Consider the following 15,534-nt stretch of genomic DNA (forward strand, 5'->3'; position numbering starts at 1 on the left):
TGTGAATGTTAATGTCTGAGCCATGTGAATGTCTGAGCCATGTGAATGTTAATGTCTGAGCCATGTGAATGTCTGAGCCATGTGAATGTTAATGTCTGAGCCATGTGAATGTTAATGTCTGAGCCATGTGAATGTCTGAGCCATATGAATGTTAATGTCTGAGCCATGTGAATGTCTGAGCCATGTGAATGTTAATGTCTGAGCCATGTGAATGTTAATGTCTGAGCCATGTGAATGTTAATGTCTGAGCCATGTGAATGTTAATGTCTGAGCCATGTGAATGTTAATGTCTGAGCCATGTGAATGTCTGAGCCATGTGAAGTCTGAGCCATGTGAACGTCTGAGCCATGTGAATGTTAATGTCTGAGCCATGTGAATGTTAATGTCTGAGCCATGTGAATGTTAATGTCTGAGCCATGTGAATGTCTGAGCCATGTGAATGTTAATATCTGAGCCATGTGAATGTCTGAGCCATGTGAATGTTAATGTCTGAGCCATGTGAACGTCTGAGCCACGTGAATGTTAATGTCTGAGCCATGTGAATGTCTGAGCCATGTGAATGTCTGAGCCATGTGAATGTCTGAGCCATGTGAACGTCTGAGCCATGTGAACGTCTGAGCCATGTGAATGTTAATGTCTGAGCCATGTGAACGTCTGAGCCATGTGAATGTTAACGTCTGAGCCATGTGAATGTCTGAGCCATGTGAATGTTAACGTCTGAGCCATGTGAATGTCTGAGCCATGTGAATGTTAATGTCTGAGCCATGTGAACGTCTGAGCCATGTGAATGTTAATGTCTGAGCCATGTGAATGTCTGAGCCATGTGAATGTCTGAGCCATGTGAATGTCTGAGCCATGTGAATGTCTGAGCCATGTGAACGCCTGAGCCATGTCAATGTTAATGTCTGAGCCATGTGAATGTTAATGTCTGAGCCATGTGAATGTTAATGTCTGAGCCATGTGAACGTCTGAGCCATGTGAATGTTAATGTCTGAGCCATGTGAATGTTAATGTCTGAGCCATGTGAATATCTGAGCCATGTGAATGTTAACGTCTGAGCCATGTGAATGTCTGAGCCATGTGAATGTTAATGTCTGAGCCATGTGAATGTCTGAGCCATGTGAATGTTAATGTCTGAGCCATGTGAATGTCTGAGCCATGTGAATGTCTGAGCCATGTGAACGTCTGAGCCATGTGAATGTCTGAGCCATGTGAATGTCTGAGCCATGTGAATGTTAATGTCTGAACCATGTGAATGTTAATGTCTGAGCCATGTGAATGTCTGAGCCATGTGAATGTTAATGTCTGAGCCATGTGAATGTTAATGTCTGAGCCATGTGAATGTTAATGTCTGAGCCATGTGAATGTCTGAGCCATGTGAACGTCTGAGCCATGTGAATGTCTGAGCCATGTGAATGTTAATGTCTGAGCCATGTGAACGTCTGAGCCGTGTGAGTGTTATTGTCTGAGCCATGTGAACGTCTGAGCCATGTGAATGTCTGAGCCATGTGAATGTCTGAGCCATGTGAACGTCTGAGCCATGTGAACGTCTGAGCCATGTGAATGTCTGAGCCATGTGAATGTTAATGTCTGAGCCATGTGAATGTTAATGTCTGAGCCATGTGAATGTTAACGTCTGAGCCATGTGAACATTAATGTCTGAGCCATGTGAATGTTAACGTCTGAGCCATGTGAACGTTAATGTCTGAGCCATGTGAATGTTAATGTCTGAGCCATGTGAATGTTAATGTCTGAGCCATGTGAATGTTAACGTCTGAGCCATGTGAATGTTAATGTCTGAGCCATGTGAATGTTAATGTCTGAGCCATGTGAATGTCTGAGCCATGTGAACGTCTGAGCCATGTGAATGTTAATGTCTGAGCCATGTGAATGTTAATGTCTGAGCCATGTGAATGTTAACGTCTGAGCCATGTGAATGTTAATGTCTGAGCCATGTGAATGTTAATGTCTGAGCCATGTGAATGTTAATGTCTGAGCCATGTGAATGTTAATGTCTGAGCCATGTGAATGTTAACGTCTGAGCCATGTGAATGTCTGAGCCAAAACATTCCATCTTATCCTCCAACGGTTTAATAAAGGTTAAATAAAATAAAATCCTCCAACGGAGACATTTCTTTTTAAGCCTAATTGTCCTTTCATCCACTGTATTTAATAAAAATACAATAATTATGCATACATGTGTATAGATGATGTAATGTACCATGTTTGACCATGATTGTGTTTAATTTGAACGGTCCACAATGTAGTTACAAAAAATATGTATTTTATATTATTGTGGAGTGATATTTAAATACACTGTTCTCACTCACTCACAAACACACACACACCCAAACAGTAGAAAGGAAAACAGTGTCTGTGTATAGTCCGTTTAAATGAAAGGTGTGCACTAAACCCACTAAATTCAGACATAAATCCACCTACTTCAGACATAAATCACACATTGTTGTCCATGAGGGGTTTTCTCCAGTTTGAGTGAAGTCTAAGTTAAGTCTGAGTTATGAGTGGGTTTGTTTCATGTTGGGGTGAGTGTGTTAACGGCCTCACCTCTGACTTCCCCCGACTGAAGCAGGCTCCTTTAGTGAACTCATCACAGTGCCACTCCGCCTCCTGTCAACACAAAAATAACATTAGAAACACAAGATACTGGTGTTAAACTGCATTAGAAACAGACACTGAAGCAGCATAGCACAATGGAAACACATAGGTATTAAACGAAGAGAACATTAAACAGTGGGCAAAAAAGTAGGAACTGTTCCTTAACACCATTGTAAACCAACAAAATAACAGCTTTTAGAAACACTCAATAAACTGATACTTGAGCAGTAGACAACAGTTTAATAATGAACAATGACAACATTCTACAATAGCCGTTTTCTGTAGGCAGGTATACCACATCACATTGTTTTAAATACGGTGTAGACTATTTCCTCCAGTCTTGAGTTGGTTTGACCAGGTGGTATAGTATCGGCCACTACAACCAACCTCTTTCCCTTTCCCATTCGTTTATATGGCTGTGGTTCATCGACCCACACAGAGGCTGAATGAATACATCCTACACAGCAGACCGCATCCTATCGGTGTACCAGTGCACGTTAAATACGAACACTGAATTCAATTAAAGCGCGCCCACCCACCAGGGCTCATTCCAGACACGAGGGAGCGAGCACAGAGACGGATGACAATGTGATTTACACCAGGGGAGAAAATGAGGGATACTTAGACATGAGAGAGCAAGCACAGAACTGAATGTCAATGTGATTTACATGGGAGGAAATGTTGAGATGCTTTTCACGTTTTTACTAGCAGAGAGGAATTAGGAGATAAAACCTAAGCCTGTCCTCTAAGGATGAGAATTCAATACACTCTGATTCCTCAACTGTAATTTCACTTCTGGTCCTCCAGGGGGTTTTCATTGATAAAGGTTCTGTAGTAATGGAATGGAATGACTGCTGGCGTCAAGCCAGTGAAACGATGGATGGACAGAGGAGGAGAACAGCCATTACCGCCACTCCAGAGATTAGGGAGTGAATGGAAAGTTTCTGTAATAATTACTGTGCCGCTGTAACTTAATGTACCACTCCGGAAGTTTATGAACCACTTGCTAGCTATCAGTCCCATTGTAATTGTATGTTTCACTGTAACTCTAGGCCACCTTCCCCAATCATTCATTTAGCCAGGTAAATCATGGAGAGCAGTTTCTATTTTTACAATATGGTAAACTACTTGAGGGAACTTTATACTGTATGGGTACTTTTTTTTTTTTAGGATTGAAAATAAATCGTGTTATCTTAAATATACTCTATATTTCAACTTTGTATAAGGACGAAATGAGGGGAAGGTAGCCTAATGAGTTGAAACCACCTTTTACATTAAGAACCTGTTAAACTATACCAAACACATTATTATAATGTTTCCATCTGATTCAGGATTGAAAGTTGTATATCAGCTGTATATCGTGCAGACAGAAAGAGAGGTAAAGTTGAAACCCCTCCGCAGAAACTTTCTTTCATTTCCTCCTCAGACAGGAACAGTGCACTGAAATTCTCCTCCGTGGTTTTTATGAGGAAGCCTTAACTCCACCATCCCAATGGCCTCAAAACAGTAACAGGAAGTAGAGATATTGTACGCACACACACACGCGCGCACGGGCACACGCACAGGTAGCCTAGAGGTTAGCGCATTGGGCCATTAACTCAAAGTTTCCTGGTTTGAAACCGGGGCCGGCAAGGTGAAAAAATCTCAGGGAGAGTTGGGATGTGGAAAAAAACACACTTGTGTGTAACAGGACAAAATATAAGCACCCCCCTAATAATAATAATTATTATTATTACCCACACACCTGGCAGGTTCACGTGAGAACAGGAGGCGGGAGAAGGGGGGATGAGAAGGAGAAAGAAAATAGGATAGAGGCCCAGCATAAAGTGGAGGGAAGCAGAAGGTGGTGGATTGTGTGTGTGCATGTGTGCGTGGCCACCACTCAGCTGTATCTGTCAGGATGCCAGATGACATTCCAGGCCAAAGCTAGCTATTTTAGGGACAGTGCTCCTCTGACACAAACCACACATAAGCACTAGCAGCTCAGCATGCCAACCCAGCTTGCACAGCACTGGCTGTCCCTATGAGTAGGCTGTGTGTGTGCAGTATGTGTTCTCAGAAATTACAGGGAAAATACCAAAAAGTTTGGTCTAACTCAAACACAAACTTTCGCTGGTCCGTCTGTGATATGGTATTAGATGGTAATGATGAAGTAACATAATCAATAATATTACGAAAGAGCTTTGTGGGCACTAACGGATTCAATAAAACAAATCATTACTCATTCAAATGTATTATAATAATCAAATATAAATAGAACAATTCAGAAGAGATTCAATACTCATACTTATTCCACTTTCAAAAACGGCTACTATAATAAAATATGAAGTGAATATTATCCATCTTTCCTAAAAACCAGTAATATATTGGCATCATTTACCACCTCCCACACCCCAGTACCTCAGTGCCAAGACATCAAATGGGCCAGAATACCTAGCCGTGCATCGATGCAAAGTCTAGAACCAAAATCTTAAAACATTAAACACCCATTACAACCCTATTATTTAGCCTCACTGTACTCTGCAGACGAAATAGCTCTCTTAAAGTGAAATTTAATCTCTAGTGTGCTGACATTTATTCTAATTATCAGCTCTCAACTTTAGGTCTCTGATACACAGCCCTTTTTAGTTAGAAAGAAAAGCTGCTTTTCAGAAGTATCTACTGGTCTGAAAGCAGCTGTAGGGCATAATCACATGCAGGCATTCAGTGTTTGGGACTTAAAGTGATTTGAATCTGGAGATATGCATGTTCTCTCTGCCCACCCTCTCTCTCCACTACACTGTCCTCAGTACTGTTTGATAACCAAGAGATGAGCCTTTGTGCAGAGACCATGTGTGTGTCTTTACTACTAAGAGGCCCATTGTTACCCTAAGGTGGGTGTTAGGGAGAGACAGAGAGAGCGTGGTCAGAGGACAGACAGAGGGAGAGAGAAACAGAAGGGTGGCAGAAAAAGACATCGGGGTGAGAGAGAGAGAGAGAGAGAGAGAGAGAGAGAGAGAGAGAGAGAGAGAGAGAGAGAGAGAGAGAGAGGTTGGGGGGACATAGCATAGGACAGGGACTTAGGCAGAGAGAGAAAAGGGAGAGCAAGGAAGAGGAATGGAAAGACAGAGAGAAAAACAGAGAAGTGTTCTTCTCCCCAGACACCCAGACATGATAGCATCTATTTTGCATAAAGAGAGCCACACTTTATGTCTAGAGTAGATACTGTCTTGGGACTCCTTCGTAAGACTAGGACATTATGAGGAGAGACAGAGAGCAGAGACATCTGTATCTGTTCGAAATGTCTTTTGACCGTTTCTTTTTTGTTGTCGCGACATTTAGAATTCTGACTGATGTCTGGCTGATGTCTGGCTGATGTAAGCCGACGAAAGGTTCTGACAAGAAATTGGCCCTGAAGTCATATTAAAATATGTGTCTGTTTCCCAACAATCCCAGGTAGTTACAGTCATCAGAGCAGAGCTGTCAGTCAACATGCAGGTAGGGTATTTAAAATCTTAATAGGGTATGTTTTAATTGACAGAGAAACATCCGAACTCCACAGAGACTGTCGTCTCACCATAATGTATGACATCAAATATGAAGGTGTTCAGTATACACAGGGCAGACAGTCAATTAGTCACTATCAGTGTGAACATTGACCATCATCCAGGGTCAAACCATTAGTTTCCGAACCCCATCACCCCTCTCAGCCACTTTAATGGACCAGTCCAAGTTATTATTGAGTGTGCTGTGTATCTCTATTCCGTGCCCCCATTCCACTGACTCAGTCCTCTGTATTATTCCATGCATTTAAATGGAGGAGTTATCCCGACTTGGCCAATTTAAAGAAGCTGTGCTATTGAAGCTAACAGAGGTGTTCCGTTAGTGCTTGCTAAGCAGGGGTAATTGTCTCTCAGACAGAAAGTGTGATGGGAAGAGAGAAGCTGCTGAAATACAACACACTGGGAACTTATTTTGCATCTTGCATTAGATGTCTTCATTATAGCAAAAAAATATGTTTCATGGCATATGTGCTATTTATTTCACATACTGCACTCCACATTGAATGTGAACAATGCTACTGCTACTACAGAACTTGTCCAGCAATAATTGCCTAATGCTTCGATCCACAACACTCTCTGAAAAACTAGACTGCCTCTGTGTTCCAGTTTACATTTTCTGTGTCAGAGGAAATAGCCTACTAATGAAGGATTTAAAGTCTCTCATGTCTCTCATAAGGCCATTCTATTAACGATATAACAGAGGGAGAGAGAAGAGAAAGAGAGAGAGAGAGAGAAAACAGGACAGGAAGGAAGGAACACTGAGGTCTAGAACCCAGGTGATCATCCATCACCGTGAGCAACACAATGGGATGTGAACACAATGCAGACAGAGAGCAGGTAATTCATCAAGGAAGTGCTACGTCCAACCCACAGCAGCTACTGTACAGGGTGTACAGGGTGCCAAGGCTGACTGGGGTTGGCAAGGGGTGAGTGTAGGACAGTGAGGGGGTATGGGGTAAGGCTAGGGGGTAGAAGGGGGTAAGGGGTGAGTGTAGGACAGTGAGGGAGTAGGGGGTAAGGCTAGGGGGTAGAAGGGGGTAAGGGGTGAGTATTGACATAGGGGCTGTTCACACTAGACATGCTAGTCATTGCAGAGTAGGCCTACAGTACTTTACCTGCTGTCAGATTCTATATAAACCAGATTCTGAGTGTGTGTTTGTGTTGTAAAAACACTCCATCTGATGGCAATCAGAAACTTCTCAGAAACTTTTCACTTCAAATCATTGTTTTGCTTTGTATTCTGAGAGTGTTTACAACACGAAAACAGTTCATCAGACAAAGTACTATCTCTCGCCTGAGTCGTCTGTACCCTTCCTGTTCATAGCCCCAATTGAAGAGATAATCCATGGGGAATGCAATCAAAGACACACAGAAATTGCAAAAGAGTTCTCTCGCTCTCTCTCTCTCTCGCTCTCGCTTTCTCGCTTTCTCTCTCTTCATCTCCAATGTTATCCCTTCTTCTCAGAGCAGAGGACTTCACTTCTTCTCTCCCTTATGATTTTCTAAAACCTTGACTTTATTGTTCATTACAGTTAGGGAATAGGAAGAGAGAGGGGGAGAGAAGGAGGGAGGGAAGAAGAGCGTTTTGCTGAGGTAACAGAGGCCAGTGTGATTATGATAGCAGGCCTCAGCCAGTATCGATCTCCTGGTGAACTCTATATCTGCAGTACCACAGGACAGACAGAAGGCAGTTAGCTGGCTAGCAGCACATCAACTGCCACCGCTCTCTGAAACTCCAAACAACACAACACTGCCAAGAGGCTCCAGGTTTCATTTTAAGTGATGAGGGTTAGTTTGAGGGAAAATTAGAGAGATTTCAATCAATAATGCCGGAAAGATTTTCTAGAGTGCTGGTTTATTTTTCCTTCATACATTGAAGGATGACCTTGGCTGTTTTGACATGCTCAGAAATATATTTCCTTGGTTCATAAAGGATTACATCTGAGCATTGATTAAACATCAAATGGTAATTCTACCTCGTTTCTTCTTGTAAAAAAAAGAAATCATGCACGTCATAGCTCTCAGCACTGAGCTTCATCAAGACAAACAAGACACGAGAGTGCAGTTTTGTAGGTCATTTCCCACAGCAGACTACTTTATTTTTTCAACAACAATGTAGACAAATAAAATCAACAAAACCTGTGAGTATTCTGGTAGTGCATTCTTTCTAGGAATGTATTATTTACTTGTCTATTTGTTAGGGACCATGTACAACATGCCATTGCACCAGATTTAGCTAGATAGTACATTTTCATCTGTAGTTCCCGTATTGCGGTTTCATAAACAATATTCCCATCACAAATCAACTTGATCCATCTTTAATGCTCTTAATATGAGCTGAGAGGCACCAGCAGGGGAGACTTCCTTCATAATGAAACCTAACACAGAAAGAATATAAGCCATGCCAAGGACGCCAAGGATGCAAATCTCACCGCAATGAAAATAATTGTATCTTTTAAAGAGAGGAGAGGGGAAATTAAAACGAGAGGAGGGGGTAAAGGGTAGTGGAGCTGAGGGACAAAGCAGAAGATGTAACGCCCTGATCTGTTTCACCTGTCTTTGTGATTGTCTCAACCCACCTCCAGGTGTCACCCGTTTTCCCCATTATTCCCAGGGTATTTGTTCCTGTGTTCTCTGTTTGTCTGTTGCCAGTTCGTCTTGTCTTGTCAACCAGCGTGTTTTTCCGTGCTCCTGCTTTTTCCTTGCCTCTGTTTTTCTAGTCCTCCTGGTTTTGACCTTTTGCCTGCCCTGACTCTGAGCCCACCAGCCTGACCAATCAGCCTGCCCTTACCTTGAGCTTGCCTGCCTCCTTGTACCGTTTGGAACTCTGACCTGGTTAATGAACTTTTGCCTATCCTCGACCTGCCTCTTGCCTGCCCCTTGTTGTTTAATAAATATCAGAGACTCGAACCATCTGCCTCCTGTGTCTGCATCTGGGTCTCGCCCTGTGTCATTATAGAAGAAGGTAAATGAGGAGAGGAGAAGAAAAGAGAGGAGAGCGGGAAAGAGGAAAAGAGACGTGAAGAGGGGGAGAGTTAGAGGAGAGAGAGAGAAGAGGACAGGGGGAGAGGAAAATTACAAGAAGAAAGGAGAGAAGAGAAGAAGAGAAAAATAGAAGATGGTAGCAACCAAAGTAGAACCAAATCTCACAATAGCACTCCGACCACTTCAGCTGAGCCCTGTTTTTTTTTTTTAGATAGGTAGCTCCTTAACTCTCTAGCCTAAAACCCTGTTCCAGTCAGATGCAAAGCAGCCTCTAGACTCAGGGTCAGTTTAAATTGGCAGTTGGCCCGTGGTCCAGATTACCAAGGCTTTCTCTCTTTGGAGATGGGGCCTGCCTGGGGCGAAGCAGGGTTGATAAGGGCTAGAGGAATCTACACTGAGTGAGGGATGAGATAAAGGCTAAGAGGGATGGATGAAGGGATGGGGGGAGGATGAGAGAAGAAGGGATGGGATGAAGCATCTTTAATAACCAGCCCAGTCCCAGTGAGCACCAACAAAAGAGTGACTCCCCATGGATCTCTGCCTTTCTCTATGATGGGTATCTCTCTTTTCTTATCTCTCTGTCTCACTCTACCTCACTTTCTTTCTCTCATCTCTGTCTATCATGATCTCCGATCTCTTTTTCCTCTATTCTTCCCTCTCCTCGTCTTCTTCATGTCTTTTGTTCTCTCTCTCTCTCTCTCCCCAACCCCCCTCCCCCATTCTCTCTATTCTCCCCTGGTCTTTGAGGGTGTAAACAGCCAGTGTCTATCCTCTGTCCAGAGCATCAGTAAACTGCCAGTGTCTAGCCTCTGTCCAGAGCATCAAAGGAGCCTGCTGTTTTCCCCCAGGAAGAGATCCAGATAAACCTCTAACGTGTCAATGTTTGACTGGTTACTCACTGGGCTACACGATTCTTAGCCCCACAGGGGGTAAGTACACACATACAGCCTTCAGCCATGGAAATCAAGGAGAAAGGAGGGAGCATGCTGGGGTAATGGTTACTATGCCATTGTGGGATGGAGGGATGAAGAGAGGGAAAGAGCTACAATTATACTGTACAGTATGTTTACAAATATCCCTTTGCACTGCTCAAACACATGCTATTGCTTTCAACAACAAAGGTTGACAAAAAAAGATAAGAGATATTATTTTATAGCATAATTTTAATAACACATTTTTAAAAATCAAATAACAATCAATTTGCCTGATTCAATTGATTTGGTTTTGTGCTGCCAGTCTTAACTAAGACGAGATAGAGAATGAGCATCTGTGCTTCTTCCTCTGGCAGGCAGAACACAAGGTGCAAATAACTTAGCAAACTGCAAAAATACTATCGTCATGCAGCAGAACAGAATGGGTCTGGACCACAGCTGGGGTAGAGCTGGGGTAGACATACACGTATAGGGAATTAACACTGACTGCAGAAAAGACTACAGTTAGACAGGTGGGGCATTAAGACTGACTGAAGAGAAGACAACAGTTAGACAGGTGGGGCATTAAGACTGACTGAAGAGAAGACAACAGTTAGACAGGTGGGGCATTAAGACTGACTGAAGAGAAGACTACAGTTAGATGGGGCATTAAGACTGACTGAAGAGAAGACTACAGTTAGACAGATGGGGCATTAAGACTGACTGAAGAGAAGACTACAGTTAGATGGGGCATTAAGACTGACTGAAGAGAAGACTACAGTTAGACAGATGGGGCATTAAGACTGACTGAAGAGAAGACTACAGTTAGACAGACGGGGCATTAAGACTGACTGAAGAGAAGACTACAGTTAGACAGATGGGGCATTAAGACTGACTGAAGAGGAGACTACAGTTAGACAGATGGGGCATTAACTTCTTGAATCTACTTGAGACGCACATGTCCCAAGTAGGCACCTGGAAATGCAAATGCGCTACGCTAAATGCTAAATGTACTCGTTAAAACTCAAACCTTGATCAAAATTCACAAGCAGGGTATTAAATTAAAGCTACACTCGTTGTGAACCTAGCCAGCAAGTCAGATTTTTAAAATGCTTTTCGGCGAAAGCATCAGAAGCTATTATCTGATAGCATGCACCCCCCAAAATGCCAGCTCGACACGTAAACAACAGATTTTGCGATAGACGGCGCTACCCAAAACGCAGAAATAAAATATAAAACATTCATTACCTTAGACGAGCTTCTTTCTTGGCACTCCTATATGCCCCATAAACATCACTATTGGGTCTTTTTTTCGTTTAAATCGGTCCATATATACCCAAAATAGCTTTGTATAGAAGTAGTGTCATTCAGAAAAATTCATCGTTTTTAAACGCTGCGTAATTTTTTAAAATTAAAAAAGTCGACGATAAACTTTCACAAAACACTTCGAAATCCTTTTGTAATCCAACTTTAGGTATTAGTAAACGTTTATAATCTATCAAAACGATTACAGGGCGATGTCTCTTCAATAGGTCCTCACTTCAAAAACAATGCAATCTGATCTCTCTCTGAACTGCATCCGGGTGAAGACTGGAGAACTTGGGGTCAGACAGATGGATTTTCCAACAATTAATTCGATTGAAAATTAGTACAATGGCGCCATCGTGCGGAATTTGTAGACGGTGCAGGCAAATTCCCATTAAATTCTGTTGTCCTTTAACAACTGGTGGAAGTGACTTATGGAAATTATTTTTTGCTTTCAGAGAGCAGTTTTTCTTGCGTTTTTCAATGAAACACACGCTCTGTTATAGTCACAGCCGTGATTTAACCAGTTTTATAAACTTCAGAGTGTTTTCTATCCACACATACTAATCATATGCATATACTATATTCCTGGCATGAGTAGCAGGACGCTGAAAAGTTGCGCGATTTTTAACAGAATTTTCAAAAAAGGGGGGGGTAGATCTAACAGGTTTTAAGACTGACTGAAGAGAAGACTACAGTTAGACAGATGGGGCATTAAGACTGACTGAAGAGAAGACTACAGTTAGACAGACGGGGCATTAAGACTGACTGAAGAGAAGACTACAGTTAGACAGGTGGGGCATTAAGACTGACTGAAGAGAAGACTACAGTTAGATGGGGCATTAAGACTGACTGAAGAGAATAATACAGTTAGACAGATGGGGCATTAAGACTGACTGAAGAGAAGAATACAGTTAGACAGACGGGGCATTAAGACTGACTGAAGAGAAGACTACAGTTAGACAGACGGGGCATTAAGACTGACTGAAGAGAAGACTACAGTTAGACAGATGGGGCATTAAGACTGACTGAAGAGAAGAATACAGTTAGACAGACGGGGCATTAAGACTGACTGAAGAGAAGACTACAGTTAGACAGACGGGGCATTAAGAATGACTGAAGAGAAGACTACAGTTAGACAGATGGGGCATTAAGACTGACTGAAGAGAAGAATACAGTTAGACAGACGGGGCATTAAGACTGACTGAAGAAAAGACTACAGTTAGATGGGGCATTAAGACTGACTGAAGAGAAGACTACAGTTAGATGGGGCATTAAGACTGACTGAAGAGAAGACTACAGTTAGACAGATGGGGCATTAAGACTGACTGAAGAGAAGACTACAGTTAGACAGACGGGGCATTAAGACTGACTGAAGAGAAGACTACAGTTAGACAGACGGGGCATTAAGACTGACTGAAGAGAAGACTACAGTTAGATGGGGCATTAAGACTGACTGAAGAGAAGACTACAGTTAGATGGGGCATTAAGACTGACTGAAGAGAAGACTACAGTTAGACAGATGGGGCATTAAGACTGACTGAAGAGAAGACTACAGTTAGACAGGTGGGGCATTAAGACTGACTGAAGAGAAGACTACAGTTAGACAGACGGGGCATTAAGACTGACTGAAGAGAAGACTACAGTTAGACAGATGGGGCATTAAGACTGACTGAAGAGAAGACTACAGTTAGATGGGGCATTAAGACTGACTGAAGAGAAGACTACAGTTAGACAGATGGGGCATTAAGACTGACTGAAGAGAAGACTACAGTTAGACAGATGGGGCATTAAGACTGACTGAAGAGAAGACTACATTTAGACAGATGGGGCATTAAGACTGACTGAAGAGAAGACTACAGTTAGACAGATGGGGCATTAAGACTGACTGAAGGGAAGACTACAGTTAGACAGGTGGGGTATTAAGACTGACTACTGTGGCTGGTGGACTTTCCTGAATCCCTGATCCAGCTTAGCCTAGAGATGGCCTCTGCACATAGCCCATGGTACAATCCAAACCCATAGGACCTCCTGACAAAATGAGACTGATCCTGGCTTCATTTATCAGCACTTAACTTAATGATGTTGTCAAGATGCATAGCCTATAACAGCGAGAAACTTTTGAACTATTTTAAATGTTCCCTGGGTTTTCATTACTGTAGCTCCCATGGCATGCTATGACAAGCTTTGTGTCTTGTTTGTGACCATTTCTTAAGGGCCTGACAGCTGGGCTGTTCCAGTAAGTGTTACGATAATTACTGCATAACTGTGTTACACACAAAGACAAGACAGACGGGACTTCTTATAGATGACTGTGGTCCAGCAGAGAGTAAGGAGGTGGTGGGAGAGGGAGGGAGGGGGCAGAAAAGAAGGAAGAGGAACAAAGAGAGAGAGAGAGAATACGAGAAGAAAGAGAGAGAAAATGAGAAAAGAGAGAAGTGACTGGAAGAGTGAGTGAGAGGGATATATATATAGGAAGGGGATTGAGAGGGAGAAAGAGGGAGTGACAGAGCGATAGATAGTAAAATAGAGGGGGGATAATGGTAACGCTGGTAAAGACTCACCTGGATCAACGAGAGGTCCTCCAGATTGAGTCTGAAGAGGTGGTTTCTGAAAGAAAAAAGACAGATGAAGGTAGAATCTTCTCTAAAAGAACAACACCGGAGAACATAAAAGTGGACAGGAGAGCATTTCTGGTAATAGGTGTCCAACGATATCTCTGGGTTATTTTATCCCTATTTTGGTCATTTTCTCTCCCTTAATAACACATCTTTGATGTAGCACACTTGTTTCTGGGCCACTCCAAACGCCTGTTCAGATGTAACGACATATAGGAACACTTGATTAGACTACTTTGCTGCTATAGCATTCCAAAACGAGGTATATCTTTGTTGAATGGAAACCCAGTCAAAACTGAACTGAATATAGTTTGCAAGATTACATACTTTATGTCATCTCTCCCAGTGATATGCCCTTGTCTGGGAAGAACTTTCCCGTAGACACAGATGTGGGATCAGCTTACCCTTGACAAATCCAAACATTAACCATTAGATATTTTTTACGGGTAACTTCATCCAACTGAATGGGAGTTTTGAGGAGTATTTTTCTCCTCTCTGCTGATGAGTATTTGTCTCTGTTAATACATGAGTAATAACGGCCTAGTTCATACATTTTGTGAAACAAAAATACATATTCTATTAGTCAGCTTGACGAGAAAGAAATAGCCTATTCCAAACAGACTATGGGACAGTTGTGGGACGATAGATCCCAATAGGCCTAGACTAAATAAATACAACTTTCAAAAGCAATGAAACTGATGCAACAGATCACAACGTTTAGCTTAAAATGTTGATAAACGACTATTATTTCACATTATAAGAGTCACAATGTGCAGCAGGCCACGTTTGAATGTTCTTTCCATAAAGCAATTAGCGGGAAAACACTGTTGTCAAAAGCACAGCGTTCATACGAGCGGTTTCATGTGACAGAGATTACAATATCCGTTTTTTAAAGTTTTAAAGAGGGTAGATCTAATATGCAACAACTAGCACGGATTGCTGTTATTACAACGATTGTGCCTTTGGCTATTGGCCAAAGAAAGAAAGTTCATATGAATTCATTTCCTCCACGGATATGGTTTGATTTTGTCTAGGCTACTTTAAAGCAAGGTAAGACATGCCTCATAATATGTAGTAAAATGTTCAGGTTTCAGACATTTAAGTATTTGTTTTTAAAAGGCATACTGCCTCCAGCTCATTGCAAAGTGGTGTGTGACGCGCTGATGATGCCTGCCTTCCGTTGACTACGCATTTGCTATTTGAGATGCTGTAGCAGCAGCTCTCACGCTGTCAGACATGTTTTCCGCTGAAAGGCTATCTGTATTGTGTACGTGTGTGATAAATAAGATACATAACAAATATACTGTACACATGCGCCAATTCACTTCCACTAAAATTAGGCAAATTAACCTAGAAACTGATAGGGATGACCATTCAAACTGGTATTCCCATCAATTAATAGTTTAAAAAGCATTATTTCGGGATGGATTTTTTTCGTCTTCTCTCCGACCATTGCTCGGCGTCATTTCTATTTATCGCCTTTTCAATTGTTTTTATCGGCCAAAAGCCGGCTATTACCGGCTAATGGAAACTGTGTTTCACAGGTACATCTCTCTG

At 42.2% G+C, this 15,534-nt stretch overlaps 1 protein-coding gene across 3 annotated transcripts in view; it reads right to left on the bottom strand.

Moving 5' to 3' along the window:
- Positions 1-15,534, bottom strand: part of sema5a (sema domain, seven thrombospondin repeats (type 1 and type 1-like), transmembrane domain (TM) and short cytoplasmic domain, (semaphorin) 5A) — a 193,809-nt gene that overhangs the window by 109,268 nt on the left and 69,007 nt on the right. For all 3 annotated transcript variants that reach the window (XM_036935136.1, XM_021620458.2, XM_036935137.1), the window contains 2 exons: positions 13,924-13,969; positions 2,566-2,628 (listed from right to left, as the gene is read on the bottom strand). In XM_036935136.1, the coding sequence (XP_036791031.1) occupies positions 2,566-2,628; positions 13,924-13,969 (109 nt within the window). The remainder of the gene's footprint in view (positions 1-2,565; positions 2,629-13,923; positions 13,970-15,534) is intronic.

Source organism: Oncorhynchus mykiss, chromosome 11 (assembly GCF_013265735.2).
Source record: "Oncorhynchus mykiss isolate Arlee chromosome 11, USDA_OmykA_1.1, whole genome shotgun sequence".
NCBI lineage: Eukaryota > Metazoa > Chordata > Actinopteri > Salmoniformes > Salmonidae > Oncorhynchus > Oncorhynchus mykiss.